Genomic DNA, 16519 nt, shown 5'->3' on the forward strand with positions numbered 1-16519 from the left:
ATGTGGGAAGCAATGCTGTTTCCATTGCTATGACACATGTTTTACAGGTTACATATATTTCCATCCATTGATTATCTATACTGATTGTCCGTCAGGGTCGTGGAAGAAGCTGAAGTCAATCCCGGCTGACTTCGGGAGAGAGGCGGGGCACACCCTGGGTAGGTCACCAGGGTGGTGTAAGTGGTTAGCACGGTCACCTCACAGCAAGAAGGTTCTGGGTTCGAACCCAGCAGCTGGCGAGGGCCTTTCTGTGTGGAGTTTGCATGTTCTCCCCATGTCTGCGTGGGTTTCCTCCGGGTGCTCCAGTTTCCCCCACAGTTCAAAGACATGCGGTTAGGTTAATATGGGATGGCCTTGGGCTGAGGTGCCCTTGAGTGAGGCACCTAACTCCCAACTGCTCCCCGGGCGCTGTTAGCATGGCTGCCCACTGCTCTGGGTATGTGTGTGTGCTCATGTGTGTGTTCACTGCTTCAGATGGGTTAAATGCAGAGAGGAAATTTCACAAGTGTGTGATGAATAAAGTTGTGCTTTCTTTCTTTCAATCTATCACAGGGTTAACACAGAAACAAACAACCATCCACACTCACATTCACAGCTATGGGCAATTTAGAGGAGCCAGTTGACTTAATCTACATGTCTTTGGACTGTGGGAGGATACTGGAGCACCTGAAGGAAACCCATGCAGGCATGGGGAGAATAAGCAAACTCCACATAGAAAGACTACAGAACCTTTGAACCCAGAACCTTTTTGCTGTGAGGCGACAGTGCTAATCACTGCACCATCTTTGGTTACATATATTTAACTTCCATCCATCCATCCATCCATTATCTGTAGCCGCTTATCCTGTTCTACAGGGTCGCAAGCAAGCTGGAGCCTATCCCAGCTGACTATGGGCGAGAGGCGGGGTACACCCTGGACAAGTCACCAGGTTATCACAGGGCTGACACACAGAGACAAACAACCATTCACACTCACATTCACACCTACGGTCAATTTAGAGCCACCAATTAACCTAATCTGCATGTCTTTGGACTGTGGGGGAAACCGGAGCACCCGGAGGAAACCCACGCAGACATGGGGAGAGCATGCAAACTCCACATAGAAAGGCCCCCGTCAGCCACTGGGCTCAAACCCAGAACCTTCTTGCTGTGAGGCGACAGTGCTAACCACTACACCACTGTGCCACTCCATCTGCAGATCAAATACAATGAAATATAACCATCTGGACACTACAATAATCTCACTGGATGCATCCAGCTCCATCATAATAACTGGAGGTTAAATTCAGCCATAAGACTCATAAGACATTTTATGTGAGCCAGTGTAACTTAATTCTACTTTCAGGGATGTCATCAACAATTAAGGCCCATGCCTCCAAAGTTCCTCCAGGAGTATGGACGCTTAGAAGTGCAAGCAGTCGGCTTTAAGTTGTGTTTAATGCAAAGCGGAGCAACGCGAGGTCCGGTGTAACTTAGAGGCAGCCTGTGATGCAGGAGCTTCTTCACCACTTCACTCACCTGGTACAACAAATAATTGCAGTTACCAGTAATATATGTAGGAACAGTTGTTAAAATGAATGGCAGTTATATTTTCTCATCTTCAATGGGTATCCAGTTAGCATAACAAATATAAATGGGAATGGAAATAATTTGTTGTAATTTAACAAGACAGCTGTGCTACTGAGTAGACACAGGCAGTGTTTATTTAATTTCCATTTCTGACAGTTAGATGAGTGGCTGGTCATTCAGTAGGGATACCTCTTCCTTGCTCCTGACTGGATCTTGAGTGTATTCAACAGGTTTAAATCTCACTTCCACATGCTCCCTGCTTGAGGCACTTTCAGAGTCTGTTTCCGACTGGCTATCAGTGTCGTGTCTGAGGACCATCCTCTCAAGCTTCTTGGACAGCCTGAAAATGTGGAGGCAGCAGTTAGCGAATACAGGTAACCACAGTTCACAGTGAATGATGCCACGGTGGCACAGAATACAGTAACAATTCTGTGAGTTAAGTGCGAATATGCTCGTGTAAACCAAAGAAAACCGGTTCCCACCTTGACACAGGAAAGCCTGCTCGTTTCCAGGTCTGGATCCGATCCATCAGCTGAACTTTGACGGTTTGAGCAGTGTCACTGGATATGACATCTGACAGAGAGCAGCCTGGGAACAGTCTGAGCAGCAGAGGGACGAGCTGACCACAGACATTCAGAATAACACACACCACATAACACATTTGATACACATTTCATCTGCATACAGCTTGCTTTCATTTTCTCTTTTTTCCATTCGATTAACCAAGAATGCTCCATCTTGCTCTTCAGTGTTTAATAATATACTTTCACATAACATTACATGCCATGCCAGTACTCAAAAAAGTCCTTACTCAATGCATTAGTTCATATTTACAGTTCATAAATAATTGGACAGTGACACCACTTTCTTTGGATCTATACTTACTTTGAAATCCAGCAATGTCTTTGAGGCCAAAATATAAAATGCCAACTTAATTTAAGAACATTTCTATTGGATGAACCATACTTTTCATATACTGTAGCTCTTTTGTACCCTCTTCTTTCAGAGGATGAAGAGTAAATGAGCATTTGGCTCCTCATAGTCCTCACACAACAGAGCTAAATGAAGGTCGAGCATTACTTCTAGATGTGGAGTTTGAATCTGGATTCTATTTATGTTGTCTTTCAACATAAGGACTAAAGTAAAGCAGACCTTTTTAAGGCTGGAAAATCACAATAAATCACTTATATACATAGCCAAAACATTAAGCCTTAAAGGCCACACAGCCAAAATATTAAGCCTTATGAATAAAAAGGCCAGTCTGCTTTTTGAAAAAAAAAAAAAGTACATAAAAACCTGTTGAGTTTTGGAACAAAATATTATGGATAGATGAGACAAAGATTTATCTGTACCCGAGCGATGGAATGAGGAAAGTCTGGAGGGAAAAAAAAAAAGAAAATGATCATGATCCAAAGCATACCACCTCATTTGTGAAGCATGGTGACATCGGCAGTTTGACTGCCAGCGAAACTGTATTGCTTGTCGTTACTGATGATGAGGAGACCAATTGCAGCAATAGGATGAACTCTGAAGTACACAGGAGCATCTTAGAAATATTCACATCCACAGAAGTGCTTCAAAATGCTTCAGTCGATGGCTTTTTACTTTTACCAGAAATGTATTAAAAATTATGGACAAAAAATTCTTAAGACGAGATTTAGGACAAAAACTAATTCAAGCAGGCTGTTATGAGGGGGGATTAAAGTGGTGAGTTTTGATCAATGAACATATTTTACATGTGGGTATCTTAGTGGTGAGTTCAAATCCCAGTGCTGCCAGACAGTATTAAGCCCCTGAGCAATGGGTCATTAATCTTATCTACAAGCAGCTTGTTTAATTAATTGATCAGTCTTTTAAAAACTATTAATTGTGGCTTCCATTTAGCTGAAAAGCTTTATGGAGAAGACTGAAGACTGCTGCTTTCAACCTTCTACTGTTCAGCTGCTTGGATTGGATTTTGCCTCATATTTAAGTCGATTTGTACAGGTGAATGCCAAATGCATAAATGAAAAATATGTGAATCTATACATACACTGACTTAACTTTGCACAACCCCGATTCCAAAAAAGTTGGGACAAAGTACAAATTGTAAATAAAAATGGAATGCAATGATGTGGAAGTTTCAAAATTCCATATTTTATTCAGAATAGAACATAGATGACATATCAAATGTTTAAACTGAGAAAATGTATCATTTAAAGAGAAAAATGAGGTGATTTTAAATTTCATGACAACAACACATCTCAAAAAAGTTGGGACAAGGCCATGTTTACCACTGTGAGACATCCCCTTTTCCCTTTACAACAGTCTGTAAACGTCTGGGGACTGAGGAGACAAGTTGCTCAAGTTTAGGGATAGGAATGTTAACCCATTCTTGTCTAATGTAGGATTCTAGTTGCTCAACTGTCTTAGGTCTTTTTTGTCGTATCTTCCGTTTTATGATGCGCCAAATGTTTTCTATGGGTGAAAGATCTGGACTGCAGGCTGGCCAGTTCAGTACCCGGACCCTTCTTCTACGCAGCCATGATGCTGTAATTGATGCAGTATGTGGTTTGGCATTGTCATGTTGGAAAATGCAAGGTCTTCCCTGAAAGAGACGTCGTCTGGATGGGAGCATATGTTGCTCTAGAACCTGGATATGCCTTTCAGCATTGATGGTGTCTTTCCAGATGTGTAAGCTGCCCATGCCACACACACTAATGCAACCCCATACCATCAGAGATGCAGGCTTCTGAACTGAGCACTGATAACAACTTGGGTCGTCCTTCTCCTCTTTAGTCCGAATGACACAGCGTCCCTGATTTCCATAAAGAACTTCAAATTTTGATTCGTCTGACCACAGAACAGTTTTCCACTTTTCCACAGTCCATTTTAAATGAGCCTTGGCCCAGAGAAGATGTCTGCGCTTCTGGATCATGTTTAGATACGGCTTCTTCTTTGAATTATAGAGTTTTAGCTGGCAACAGCAGATGGCATGGTGAATTGTGTTCACAGATAATATTCTCTGGAAATATCCCTGAGCCCATTTTGTGATTTCCAATACAGAAGCATGCCTGTATGTGATGCAGTGCCGTCTAAGGGCCCGAAGATCACGGGCACCCAGTATGGTTTTCCGGCCTTGACCCTTACGCACAGAGATTCTTCCAGATTCTCTGAATCTTTTGATGATATTATGCACTGTAGATGATGATATGTTCAAACTCTTTGCAATTTTACACTGTCGAACTCCTTTCTGATATTGCTCCACTATTTGTCGGCGCAGAATTAGGGGGATTGGTGATCCTCTTCCCATCTTTACTTCTGAGAACCGCTGCCACTCCAAGATGCTCTTTTTATACCCAGTCATGTTAATGACCTATTGCCAATTGACCTAATGAGTTGCAATTTGGTCCTCCAGCTGTTCCTTTTTTGTACCTTTAACTTTTCCAGCCTCTTATTGCCCCTGTTCCAACTTTTTTGAGATGTGTTGCTGTCATGAAATTTCAAATGAGCCAATATTTGGCATGAAATTTCAAAATGTCTCACTTTCGACATTTGATATGTTGTCTATGTTCTATTGTGAATACAATATCAGTTTCTGAGATTTGTAAATTATTGCATTCTGTTTTTATTTACAATTTGTACTTTGTCCCAACTTTTTTGGAATCGGGGTTGTAAAAGGAGACTGTTAAATACAGTAAATAAGGTGGATATAAAAAGTCTATCAGCACCTGTTAAAATTGCAGGTTTGTGTGATGTAAAAAAGAAAGAAAGAAAGAAAGAAAGAAAGAAAGAAAGAAAGAAAGAAAGAAAGAAAGAAAGAAAGAAAGAAAGAAAGAGCTCAAGATAAATTATGTCCAATCTTTTCCCAACTTTAATGTGGTATAGCAACAAAACAAAAAAAGAAAAAGTGAAAAACAAATAGAAACGTTTTAGGAAAAAAGAAAACGAAAAAGCTTACAAACACTCGGCTGCATAAGTATGTGCACCCTCTAACTAATACTTTGTTAAAGAATAGAATAGAATAGAATAGAATAGAATAGAATGCCTTTATTGTCACTATACACATGTACAATGAGATTAAAGCATCTCCAATAACAGTGCAAACAGCGTGTAGAGACAGAGAGAGAGAGAGGAAGGGAAAAAATAAATAAATAAATAAATAAATAAATAAAAGGGGGGGGGGGGGGTGTAAGGGGGGTAAGGTGCACAGTCCTGAGGTGTATGTGTTGTGTTACACATTATGGAGTGAGGTATTGCTCATTGCACATTATAAAGCATTGCACAGAGAGAGTCACATTATAAAGTATTGCACATTATATATTATTGCATGAGAGAGTCACATTATAAAATAAAATATTACACATTATGAAGTATTGCAAGGTAAGGTAAGGTGCACAGACTTGAGGTGTATGTGCTGTGTGTAAGGTGCACAGTCCTGAGGTGAATGTGTTGTGTTTCACATTATGGAGTGAGGTATTGCACATTATAAAAGTATTGCACAGAGAGAGTCACCTTATAAAGTACTGCACATTATAAATTATTGCACGAAGAGAGTCACATAGTAAAATAAATAGACTATAAAGTCAGAGCATATCTGAGTTCAGGGCGGTTATGGCTTTTGGAAAGAAGTTGTTTTTGAATCGATTTGTCTTTGTCCTGATGCACCTGTAGCGCCTCCCTGAGGGCAACAGGTCGAACAGATCAAAGCCAGGGTGGGAGCTGTCCTTGATAATGTTCTTAGCTCTGCTAAGGCAGCGGGAGGTGTAAATGTCCATCAGGGAGGGGAGAGGGCAGCCAATGATCTTCTGTGCTGCCTTAACTACCCTCTGGAGCCTCTCCCTGTCTACAGCAGTGCAGCTGCCGTACCATACTGTAATACAGTATGTCAGCAGGCTCTCGATGGATGAGCGGTAGAAGGTCAGCAGCAGGTTGGAGTTTAGGTTGTACTTCCTGAGGACTCTCAGGAAGTGTAGCCGCTGCTGAGCCTTCTTAATGACTGCTGTAATGTTTACTGACCAGGAGATGTCGGCAGAGATGAGGACGCCGAGAAACCTGAAGGTGTGGACCCTCTCCACATACTCGTTGTTGATGTAGAGGGGGGCTAGGTTGGTGCTGTGCTTCCTGAAGTCAACAATGACTTTTTGGTTTTCTTGGTGTTCAGAGCGAGGTTATTTTCTGAACACCAGGCTGCCAACTTCAGGACCTCCTCTCTGTAGGCTGCCTCGTCTCCCTTTGAGATGAGTCCGACCACTGTGATGTCATCAGCAAACTTGACGATAAGGTTGTTGTTGTTGTGGGTCGGACTACAGTCATGGGTGTAGAGGCAGTACAGGAGGGGGCTCAGCACACAGCCCTGTGGAGAGCCGGTGCTCAACGTGCGGGTGGAGAAGTGGGGGCCAAGTCTCACAGTCTGGGGCCGGTTGGTAAGAAAGTCCTTTATCCAGGCACATGTGAGAGGGGGGAGGCCGAGAGTGTCCAGTTTACTGATAAGGATGTCCGGGATTATTGTGTTGAAAGCAGAACTGTAATCCACAAAGAGTATGCGGACGTAGCTCTGCTGCTGCTCCAGGTGGTTCAGTACAGAGTGTAGAGCTACGGCGATGGCGTCCTCTGTGGATCTGTTCGCGCGATATGCGAACTGGTCGGGGTCGAAGTCTGGGGGGAGGTGGTCCTTGATGTGCTGAAGAACTAGTCTCTCGAAGCACTTCATGATTACCGGAGTGAGGGGCACAGGATGGTAATCATTCAGGCTGGTGATGGGAGACTTCTTCGGCACCGGGATTATTGTAGCTGATTTTAGGCAGGGAGGGATGACTGCCTGAGCCAGGGAGAGGATAAAGATCCTGGTGAAGGTAGGGGCGAGCTGGTGGGCACATGCTCTGAGCACCTTACCAAGTACTCCATCTGGGCCGGCAGCTTTCTTGGGGTTCACTGCCAGGAGCACCCGTTTGACATCGTGCTCCTGTACAGTGAATGGGGTGATGTACGAACTGTGTGGTGGTGGGGGCAGGGCTGGAGCAGATGAGTGCTGCTGAGGTGTTTCAAAGCGAGCAAAGAAGCAATTTAGCTCCTCTGCCAGCGGTGCACTCCAGTCTCCTGTTGACCTTTTGCTTGTAATACAGCAGTCAATCTTTTTGGGTAAGAGTCTACCAATGGAGTACATCTTGATTTGACAAGTTTATTCCACCCTTCCTTGCAAAAATGCTCCAGATCTATCAAACTGCCAGGAGATCTCCTGTACACAGCCCTCTTCAAGTCATTCGACAGGTTTTCAGTAGGAATTCGATCTAGGCTCTGGGTGGGCCATTCCAAAATGTTGATTTTCTTCCTCTGAAGCCATTTCACTGCTGAATTGGATTTGTGATTTGGGTCATCATCGTGCTGGAAGGTGAAATTTTTCTTTATCTTTAACAGAGGCCTGCAGGTTTTGTGCCAAAATAGATTGGCATTGGGAGCATAGCATGAAGCTGCCACCACCATGCTTTACCAGTGGTGTTCTTAGGGTGATAAGCTGTCTTGTTTTTTTGACCAACATATAACTACCATAGTTTGAATGTAAAAGGTTAATTCTGAGCACAGTCACATGCCCATAAAAAGGTGTGCACACTGGTGCAATCAGGTTATTGTTAGGGTTTTGCTGGGATTCGAACCTGGTTCGTTGGTGTGATAATCCAGCAAACCCCCACTAGGCCACCAGGGGGATGACTCAAATGCAGAGGCGTGAGGCGGAAGTAGAAAAAGAATCAAAAGGTTTATTTAAACTATATACACTATATACAGGGCAAAACAAAAGACAAAAAAAAACCAAAGAGTATAAACCAAAAGAAAAGCAAAGTGCAAAAATACAAAAGCTAAGAAGATCAAAAAACACAGTACAAAGGAAACTGGAGATAAACATAACAGCACAAAGACTCCGTGACAAGAGGACTGAACTCAGGGGTATAAATAGACAAACTAATTAAGGACACAGGTGAAGATAATTAGGCAATAACACAAACACAAAACACAGGAACAGTGGCGGCCTCTAGAGGCCAAAATGAACACGACATGAAAAGGAAATAACAGCGGCCTCTAGAGGCCAAAACAGTCCTAGTCCTAACAGGACCCCCCCCTCTAGGAGCGTCTCCTGACGTTCCCAGGGCGATCCGGATGGGCCGAATGGAAGTCCCGACATAGTTCTTTATCAAGGACATCCCGAGCAGGAACCCAGCAGCGCTCCTCAGGACCATAGCCCTCCCAGTCCACCAGATATTGCAACCCGCCGCGGACCCGGCGGGAGTCAAGCAGGCGATTCACAGTGAACACAGTCTGCCCCTGGAAGATGCGGGGGGGTGGGGGGTTCCTAGGGGCAGGGGCATACGTAGACGTCAGTACGGGCCGTAACAGGGAAACATGGAAAGTGGGGTTGATCCTCAGAGTCCGGGGCAACTGGAGCCGGTAGGAGACAGGGTTCACCCTGCGCACCACCTTGAAGGGGCCAATGTAGCGAGGAGCAAGCTTGCGGTTCTCCACCCGCAGTGGAAGGTCCTTAGTGGACAGCCAAACACGCTGCCCAGGGCGGAAAGCGTGTGCAGGTCTTCTATGGCGGTTGGCCTGAGTCTGGTTGGTTCTGGAGGTCTGTATGAGGGTCTTCCTGACCTTGCTCCAGGTCTTGCGACACCGTCTCACATATTGGTTGACCGAGGGCACCCCCGCGTCCTCCTCCTGGTCCGGGAACAGAGGTGGCTGGAACCCGAATTGGCACTGGAATGGCGACAGCTTGGTGGCCGATGACTGCAGGGTGTTGTGGGCGTACTCCGCCCATGGCAGCCAGGTGCTCCACGATGTCGGGTTATCCATAGCCAGGCCTCGCAGGGTGGTTTCCAGGTCCTGGTTGAGCCTCTCCGTCTGACCATTGGACTGTGGGTGAAACCCAGAGGAGAGGCTGGCAGTGGCTCCGATGACCTTGCAGAACCCGTGCCACACTCGGGAGGAGAACTGGGGCCCTCGGTCTGAGACGATGTCCTGTGGAAGACCAAAGACTCGGAAGACATGATTAAACAAAAGTTTCGCAGTTTCAAGAGCAGAGGGGAGTTTGCACAGTGGTATGAAGCGGCAGGCCTTGGAGAATCTGTCAACTAAGACCAAAATGACCGTGTTACCTTGTGACTCAGGGAGACCCGTGATAAAGTCGACTGCCACGTGGGACCAGGGACGCCGGGGAATGGTCAGAGGATGCAGGAGACCCTGGGGACGCTGTCGTGGGTTCTTGGTTCTGGTGCAAACCTCACAGGACAGGACAAATGACCTTACTTCCTTCTCCATGTTAGGCCACCAGAAGCGTCTTTTCAGGAAGTCCAGGGTCCTCCGAGCTCCCGGGTGGGCGGTGAGAGGGGAAGAGTGACCCCACTGGAGAACCTTGGCCCGGGCTTGATGTGGGACGTACAAGAGGCCTGGTGGCCCCGTCCCAGGACCGGGGTCCTGGCGTTGGGCTCGTCGGACAGCCTCCTCAATACCCCAGCGGACAGGGGCCACAATCCGGGACACAGGGATAATAGGCCCGACTTCATTCTCCCTGTTAGTGGCAGAGAACAGTCTGGACAGTGCGTCAGGTTTGGTGTTCTTGGAGCCGGGGCGGTATGAGAGGGTGAAGTCAAACCGACTGAAAAACAGGGCCCACCTAGCCTGTCGAGGGTTCAGTCTCTTGGCTTGCTGGAGGTACTCCAGGTTCTTGTGGTCAGTCCAAACCAGGAATGGATGTTGTGCTCCCTCCAGCCAGTGCCTCCACTCCTCAAGGGCCAGTTTGACCGCTAGCAGTTCTCGATCCCCCACATCGTACCGGGACTCAGCAGGACTCAGGCGGTGGGAGAAGTAAGCGCAGGGGTGCAGCTTTCCTTCCGAACGTTGAGAGAGCACCGCGCCGACACCACTGTCCGAGGCGTCCACCTCCACGATGAATGGTTGGGAGGTGTCCGGGAGAACCAGAATGGGTGCCGTGCAGAAGCGGTCCTTGAGGTCTTTGAACGCCTTTTCTGCCTGAGGAGACCAGCCATAAGATCCACCTGTCCCTTTGGTGAGGTCTGACATGGGTGCTGCCACAGAACTGAAGTTCCTGATGAACTTGCGGTAGAAGTTAGCGAATCCTAAGAACCGCTGAACCTCCTTAACGGACTTGGGAGTAGGCCAATCCCGGACGGCCAGGGTCTTGGCAGGGTCCATTTGGAGTTGGCCTGTCCGTACAATAAATCCCAGAAAGGAGACCTCGGGAACATGAAATTCGCATTTCTGGGCCTTGGCGAACAGATTGTTCTGTAGCAGCCTCTGGAGAACCTGGCGGACATGGTGGCGGTGCTCCTGCACGGTCTTGGAAAAGATAAGGATGTCGTCGAGGTAGACAAAAACGTATAGGTTAATCATGTCCCTTAAGACGTCGTTGATTAGGGCCTGAAAAACAGCTGGTGCGTTGGTGAGTCCGAAGGGCATCACCTGGTATTCGTAGTGCCCAGACGGGGTGTTAAAGGCAGTCTTCCACTCGTCTCCCTGTCGGATACGGATGAGGTGGTATGCGTTCCGTAGGTCCAACTTGGTGAAGACGGTGGCGCCTTGGAGCAGGTCGAAAGCTGTGGACATCAGCGGAAGGGGATATCGGTTGCGCACAGTGATCTTATTCAGGCCCCTGTAATCAATACATGGTCGGAGCCCCCCATCCTTCTTGCCGACAAAGAAGAAGCCGGCTCCAGCAGGTGAAGTGGAGGGTCGAATAAACCCAGAGACCAGGGCATCTTTGAGGTATTCCTCCATGGCCTTGCGTTCTGGCTGAGAGAGTGAAAACAGTCTGCCACGAGGAGGGGTAGTCCCAGGGAGCAAGTCGATGGCACAGTCGTAGGCCCGGTGCGGAGGAAGAACGGCGGCCCTGCTCTTGCTGAATACCTCCTTGAGATCCCAGTACTCTGTGGGAACTTGAGATAACTCGGTGAGATCAGGGGGCTCGGCAGGAGACACAGGAGAGCTAGAGAGCAGACAAGAGGCATGGCATGCAGGGCCCCATTCCACAACCTGGCTTGTTACCCAGTCTATGCGAGGGTTGTGGCGAGTAAGCCAAGGAAGGCCTAGAATAACTGGGAACTCAGGTGAAGGAATCAGGTGCAGGGATATTTCTTCCTTGTGACCTTGAGACTGGAGGAAAACTGGAGAAGTAACTTGGGTGACTCTTCCATCACCTAACGCTTGGCCATCGAGGGCAGACACAGACAGTGGGACTTCAAGAGGTGCAGTCGGAATATTGATGCTTTGGGCGAAGTGAATATCCATAAAGTTCCCAGCCGCCCCTGAGTCTATCAAAGCTTGACAAGAGTGGACAGACTCACCCCAGGAGATGGAGACCGGGATGTAGATTCCTTGGCCAGGGAGTCCGGGAGAGAGGGTAGGCCCCGTCACAACCCTCCCTCGGCTGGACGGGGCGGTCCTTTTCCCAAGAGTTCGGGACATGATGCTCGGAAGTGACCAGGCTTGCCACAGTAGATGCAGCACTTGTCCCTCCTTCTGCGCTCCCTCTCAGATGCGGAGAGGCGAGTACGACCCACTTGCATGGGTTCTGGACAGTCACTGAAGGAGGTAGACGGTCTCCAGGTAGAGGTAGGGAGGCTGGGGGGGCTCAAGGCTTGGTGGCGTTCTCTCATCCTGTTGTCCAGACGAATAGCATGTGAGATGAGGGTTTCGAGGTCACTTGGGCATCCAATAGAGGCCAGACCGTCCTTGATGGGGTCAGACAGACCATGGTGGAAGGCTGACACCAGGGCAGTCTCGTTCCATCCACTTACTGCTGCGAGTGTTCGGAACGAGATGGCGTAATCTGCGACGCTTCCTCCTTGCCGGATGGACATGAGCTTTCGGGCTGCGTCGGTACTGATGTCTGCCTGATCGAAGACCCGAAGCATCTCTTCAGAAAACAGCTGGAAATCAAAGCACTCAGGTCCCTGTCTTTGCCAGATAGCAGTAGCCCAGGCTCGCGCCTTACCAGCTAATAAGGTGATCACAAAGGCAATCTTGCGGCGATCCGTAGTGTAGGTGGTAGGCTGAAGCTCAAAGGTGAGTTGACACTGGGTAAGGAACTCTCGGCACTCACTGTGCTTGCCGTCATACCTCTGTGGTGCAGGAAGGCTGGGTTCGCGAGGTGAAGAAGGCAGCATTGCAGGAGGCACTGGAGCAGGAGTGGGAGCTGGATCAGGAGCAGGAACTGGATCAGGAGCAGGAGATGCAGGCAGAGATGTCAGCTGTGCCAGGGTTTTCCCAATTTGCTGAAGCAGTTCCTCGTGGCGAGCGAGGGCCTCACGTTGGCTGGTGAGCGTACGTCCATGAGCGTCCATGGTCGCTCCGAAGCGTGTCAAAGCTGCCATAATTCCCTGAAGGTTGGCCGGGTAGACAGTTGAAGCAGCCTCTGCTGAGTCGGTCATGACGGAGTCTTTCTGTTAGGGTTTTGCTGGGATTCGAACCTGGTTCGTTGGTGTGATAATCCAGCAAACCCCCACTAGGCCACCAGGGGGATGACTCAAATGCAGAGGCGTGAGGCGGAAGTAGAAAAAGAATCAAAAGGTTTATTTAAACTATATACACTATATACAGGGCAAAACAAAAGACAAAAAAAAACCAAAGAGTATAAACCAAAAGAAAAGCAAAGTGCAAAAATACAAAAGCTAAGAAGATCAAAAAACACAGTACAAAGGAAACTGGAGATAAACATAACAGCACAAAGACTCCGTGACAAGAGGACTGAACTCAGGGGTATAAATAGACAAACTAATTAAGGACACAGGTGAAGATAATTAGGCAATAACACAAACACAAAACACAGGAACAGTGGCGGCCTCTAGAGGCCAAAATGAACACGACATGAAAAGGAAATAACAGCGGCCTCTAGAGGCCAAAACAGTCCTAGTCCTAACAGTTATTTCTTTTTCTTTTTTTTCCCCTAAAATGTTTTTATTTCTGTCCTGGTTTTTCAGTTGAATTTTGTTGTTTGGTATATCACATTCAAGGTGGAAAAATATCTGATGTAATTTGCCCTGGGGTGGCATGGTGGTGTAGTGGTTAGCACTGTCACCTTACAGCAAGAAGGTCCTGGGTTTGAGCCCAGCAGCTGGCGAGGGCCTTTCTGTGTGGAGTTTGCATGTTATCCCCGTGTCTGCATGGGTTTCTTCCAGGTGCTCCGGTTTCCCCCAAAGACATGCAGGTTAGGCTAATTGGTGGCTCTAAAGTGAATGGTTGTTTGTTTATGTGTCAGCCCTGCGATAACCTGGCGCCTTGTCCAGGTTCCCCACGTCTCTCCCATAGTCAGCTGGGATTGGCTCCAGCTTGCCTGCAACCCTGTAGAACAGGATAAGGGGCTACAGATAATGGATGGATGGATAATTTACCCTGGTGTATTAGCTTTTTTACATGAAATAAACCTGTACTTTCAACAGGGGTGTGTGAACTTTTACAGTAACAGCCACTGTGTAAGACCAATGCCCATGTGTGCCCTCCCATCTAACTATGCTATGGTAGCTCAGTGATTAGGGCTTTAGGTTACTCATCAGAAGGTTGAGAGTTCATATACCACCCTGACACTTTTGGGTCCTTGAGCAAAGCCTGTAACCCCCTAAGCTGCTCAGTTGCATCTTGTGTCAGTTGTAAGTTGCTTTGGATAAACATGAATGAACAAACCAACCATTGCAATAAAGCTGAAAGTCTGAACGTTCACATTAACAAAAAAAAACAATAGTGTTTTTTTTGCTGTTTTTACATGCATTGTGCCACTAGCCAATTACAGACTGTGCTCTTTAATTTGCATGCTTATTCTTCATTCTGCATGGATGAACAGGTGCAGATGAACTTGCCTCATCATTAACAGGATGTAAGACGAGAGCACAAACAGCATCCTGCTTGGCCTGCTCCATACACTGCATTCTGCTGAGAGCCTTAGCCCGATTCCCATAATACTGAGCTGCTCCAGGGTTGTACTTAATGGCCACAGAAAACTTGTCTGCTGCCTCCTGAAAATTCCTAAATATGGTACACAAGAATAAGCCACAAGTTCCATAATAAATGCCACACTGAATGTACAATAGTCACTGTATAATATTTCAATAGCTTCTCAATACTAACCGGCCTATGGACTCCAACACGACAGGGTGTACTGTCACCAACAGGGTGGCGTAATGTGTTACGACCATGAAGTTGATTATTTCCCAATAATTACATGTACACGTGTTTTATTCCTTTTACATCACAGCAATTTGCCAATACTAACCTTTTTTATTGATTAAATAATGACATTGTTATTTATGATTTCTTAAAATGACATTAAGAACACTGGCAAAAGAAATTAGTTGCTGTTGTCACTTAAATTATAGAAGCTATAAAGCTGCTCCCTCACCAGTCTTTCCTTTATATTTCTTAAAGTAAACCAAACAAAATAATTAAGCTTGTCATTCCACTAGGAAGCCCCATGATAGACTGACAACCTGTCCAGGGTGAACCGTGCATCTTGCACAATGTCAGCTGGGATTGGCTCCAGCTCAATTCACGACCAGCAATGGACAGGTAGTACAGAGAATGAATTGATTGATTGATTGATTTTACTCAGAAAGTGTAAAGTGCAAAGACATTCTTATTTCAGAAAACCTAAATCAGCAACTTTTCCTCTGTCTGTTAGAATAATGCTGACACTGAAGACTCATCTCATCTCATTATCTCTAGCCGCTTTATCCTGTTCTACAGGGTCGCAGGCAAGCTGGAGCCTATCCCAGCTGACTACGGGCGAAAGGCAGGGTACACCCTGGACAAGTCACCAGGTCATCACAGGGCTGACACATAGACACAGACAAGCATTCACACTCACACCTACGGTCAATTTAGAGTCACCAGTTAACCTAATCTGCATGTCTTTGGGGGAAACCGGAGCACCCGGAGGGGACCCACGCAGACAACATGCAAACTCCGCACAGAAAGGCCCTCGTCGGCCACAGGGCTCGAACCCGGACCTTCTTGCTGTGAGGCGACAGCGCTAACCACTACCCCACCGTGCCGCCACACTGGAGACTCTTTCCATAAATGTTAATTAAATGTCTCCTCACAGACAACATCACCATTATTAACAATTACACATTAAAAAAAATTGGTTTATATGGGCCATACAAGTCCCTGTTGAATTAGCTATTACTATTACGATAGAAATGATAAAGTATTAGAACGAGTGCATTAATAGATACTTGAGTTCAATTACTGCCACACTACTGTCAGAGCTGCTGTTACTGTAAATTAATCCGGAACTGAGAAGTCAACAGTGCTGTGGTATATGGTTAATTAAATTAACAGCACTTTTTAAAAAATTAATAAACAAAGCTAGTAACGCTGTGTTTAAGATGATATGTGCAATATGCTAATAGATCAGGTAAACATACAGATTCTCATAACTGTGCAGTCCCAGTGTGTTGTGAATAACAGCCAGACGAAACCAAATGGATGGATTTTGGGGGTCCAACTCCTCAGCCTGCTGGTAGTCAGCCAGGGCAAAAAGCCACTCCTTCTGCCTAAAGAAACAGTCTGAAGTAAGAGAAATATGGTTATGGGTATACAAATTGAGCAATGGTTTTGGCAGGTGAACCTGATCTGAAATAAATAAAAGTGATTGATTTCCAAAACACATACAGCATGATTAACCTAAATGGAAATGAATTACACTCACTGGCCACTTTACTAGTTGCACCCATACACCTGCTGCTTTATGTACAACCCCAATTCCAAAAAAGTTGGGACAAAGTACAAATTGTAAATAAAAATGGAATGCAATGATGTGGAAGTTTCAAAATTCCATATTTTATTCAGAATAGAACATAGATGACATATCAAATGTTTAAACTGAGAAAATGTATCATTTAAAGAGAAAAATGAGGTGATTTTAAATTTCACGACAACAACACATCTCAAAAAAGTTGGGACAAGGCCATGT

At 46.2% G+C, this 16519-nt stretch overlaps 1 protein-coding gene across 1 annotated transcript in view; it reads right to left on the reverse strand.

Annotated features, from left to right (window-relative positions):
• Positions 1 to 1215: 1215 nt before the first annotated feature.
• The window catches only part of LOC132872834 (tetratricopeptide repeat protein 16), a 29212-nt gene continuing 13908 nt past the window's right edge, over positions 1216 to 16519 (reverse strand). Inside the window, exons 9-13 of the mRNA XM_060907929.1 lie at positions 15972 to 16113; positions 14406 to 14571; positions 2052 to 2188; positions 1759 to 1909; positions 1216 to 1518 (exon numbers count right to left, since the gene is read on the reverse strand). Coding sequence (XP_060763912.1) covers positions 1354 to 1518; positions 1759 to 1909; positions 2052 to 2188; positions 14406 to 14571; positions 15972 to 16113 — 761 coding nt within the window. The 3' untranslated portion in view covers positions 1216 to 1353. The remainder of the gene's footprint in view (positions 1519 to 1758; positions 1910 to 2051; positions 2189 to 14405; positions 14572 to 15971; positions 16114 to 16519) is intronic.

Source organism: Neoarius graeffei, chromosome 24 (assembly GCF_027579695.1).
Source record: "Neoarius graeffei isolate fNeoGra1 chromosome 24, fNeoGra1.pri, whole genome shotgun sequence".
NCBI classification, from domain to species: Eukaryota; Metazoa; Chordata; class Actinopteri; order Siluriformes; family Ariidae; genus Neoarius; species Neoarius graeffei.